Source organism: Gossypium hirsutum, chromosome A05 (genome assembly GCF_007990345.1).
Source record: "Gossypium hirsutum isolate 1008001.06 chromosome A05, Gossypium_hirsutum_v2.1, whole genome shotgun sequence".
NCBI lineage: Eukaryota > Viridiplantae > Streptophyta > Magnoliopsida > Malvales > Malvaceae > Gossypium > Gossypium hirsutum.
Window position 1 is genome coordinate 23,491,334 of NC_053428.1, and position 2,243 is coordinate 23,493,576.

A 2,243-nucleotide genomic window follows, 5' to 3' on the forward strand; every position below is an offset into this window, starting at 1 on the left:
ACCTATTGAATATTTAACAAATTAAATTATTATTATTAATTATTTATAATAATTTTAATTAAATTACATAATATTTATTATCAATTATTTATATGCAGTCAAGGACTAACCAGTAATGACGATGAGTAAGTGGGTTCCTCCCCAAGTTATTATAATGGTATTATTGAAAAAAATTTTGGACTAACATATATTATTGACAAATTTTTTATAATAATTAATATTATTTTTTAAAATATAAAATTATGTAGTGATGTGATTATATTTTATATTACCAATCATTATATAAACAATTATCATATAATTACGCTCTATCAATTAAATATATTTAAAAAAAATTCTTATAATTATAAAAAACCGAGATTATTACCCTAATAATACTCTAATTATTCAAAGATGTGATATATAAATACAAATAATTATAAAATGGTGGAGATGAAAAATTAAATATAATATTAGGCTTTCTGAAATGGACATAAAATGATTGCTTTCCGTATTTTTAAATTTTGGGGTCAGAAGTATGTAATTATTTTTCTACCAACTTAGGTGCAATAAATAGTTTAATGTGAGACCAAATATAAAATCTCCGTTTCTAATTGGCACTTAGAAACTGAAAACAAACTAAAGCCGTCATTCGGGAAGTTTAGAGTATCCTAAGCTTACCGTATCATTTATACACATAATTTAATTTTATTATTAGTATGACGTGGATTTGCAATGATATGATATGATGCCAAATACCATAAACTAGCAACATTAAAGAAAACGAAATGAAGGGCTGAGATTCATTCCTGGGTTTCTGGCTCTTCTTTTATCTGCCCCATCTCCACTTCTCCACTTCTTCACCTGTCTGTTTTCCCTTTGGAGACCTTTTTGTCAAGAAAATAACGAAAGAAGAAGATGCAGCTAGGGAAGAGACCGAGGCCGAGGCAACCGATGAAGAGAACGACAAGCTTGATGGAGATCACTTTTGATCTAAACACAAGCAACGTTGCTGAAGCAGCTCCACCGCCTGATCCACTTAACCCTTTTAAAAACCACCCTAAACAGCAAGCTGGCGTTTGGGGTCCACAGATACAGGCTGATGATGGAGGTTTAGATCAGCAGTCGTTGGCGACTGTGTCACCTAGAGTTCATAGGAGACACTCAGCTGATTTTATGGAAACCTCTCATTTCTTAAGGTCTTGCGGTCTTTGCAGACGTCGCCTTGTTCCTGGACGTGATATTTATATGTACAGGTTATTTATTTATTTTTCCCTTCCTCCTCTTTTCTTTTAAAAAAAATGGCATATTTTGATTAAATATGTATATTTAGTACATTATCTGACAATTTTTTTATAAAGTAAGAACAAAGTTGGAATCTTAAATCTCAACTTCTGAAAAGTAGAAGAATTTCTAGATCATGTCTAGATTATTGATGTCAGAAACTTTCAATTGTCTGGTTTTTTGTTTAATAGATTGAATTTAATATTTATTTTGGGGTAAAACTTAATGATAGACAATTTATTTGGTTGGAAAATTCAAGTTCAATCTTTTTCATGATGAATCATTATCATTACACGATTAACTCATGATGGAACTTTATTTATTTGCTTAATTGCAGGGGTGATAGTGCATTTTGCAGCCTAGAGTGCAGGCAACAACAAATGAACCAAGACGAGAAAAAAGAGAAATGTTCGATAGCATCCAAGAAACAAGCCGCCGCTTCATCTGTTGCCAGATCCGGTGTCTCCGCCAAAGGCGAGACGGTTGCCGCCGTACAGTTATATTAATTAGCGTGGCCAAAAAGGAATTTTACCAAGCCCAATTTCCATGCTACTAGAAGGAATCAATATATATATATGTATGTATGTATGTATGTATGGGGAGTGCAAGTTTTAGCTTTGTAATGCTAATGGGACAAGTTTTGGACATGTTATTTTCTGTGGATCCAAAAATGATCAAAATCATGCCCCCAAAGTCTAAATCCCTACCTTTTCCTATAATATCTTCTTATTTTTGTTAGTACTTAATGCAAGAAAAAATTGCAGCTCCAAGTAGTTTTGGATATTAGTTCTTCATTTTTTATTTTAGTTGTTTTCTCTACTGGTCTTATTAATTGCTTCAAGGGTTGACGAAGAATCAATGGTGGAGCTAAGGGGGTTAGTAGGGGTTTTGTCCCCTTTAAAATAAAAGATTTTCTATTTAGATTTTTTATAATTTATAAAATTTTGAATTAAAAATAATAAAATTACATTTTAGCTCAT

General features: G+C 31.4%; 1 protein-coding gene across 1 annotated transcript; it reads left to right on the forward strand.

The window, feature by feature from the left end:
* Positions 1-608: 608 nt before the first annotated feature.
* Positions 609-2,030, forward strand: LOC107957729 (FCS-Like Zinc finger 6). The gene is made up of 2 exons (XM_016893289.2): positions 609-1,235; positions 1,601-2,030. Exons 1-2 carry the CDS (start codon positions 898-900, stop codon positions 1,767-1,769), a joined length of 507 nt encoding a protein of 168 aa, XP_016748778.1. The 5' UTR covers positions 609-897; the 3' UTR covers positions 1,770-2,030.
* The last annotated feature ends 213 nt before the right edge of the window (positions 2,031-2,243 follow it).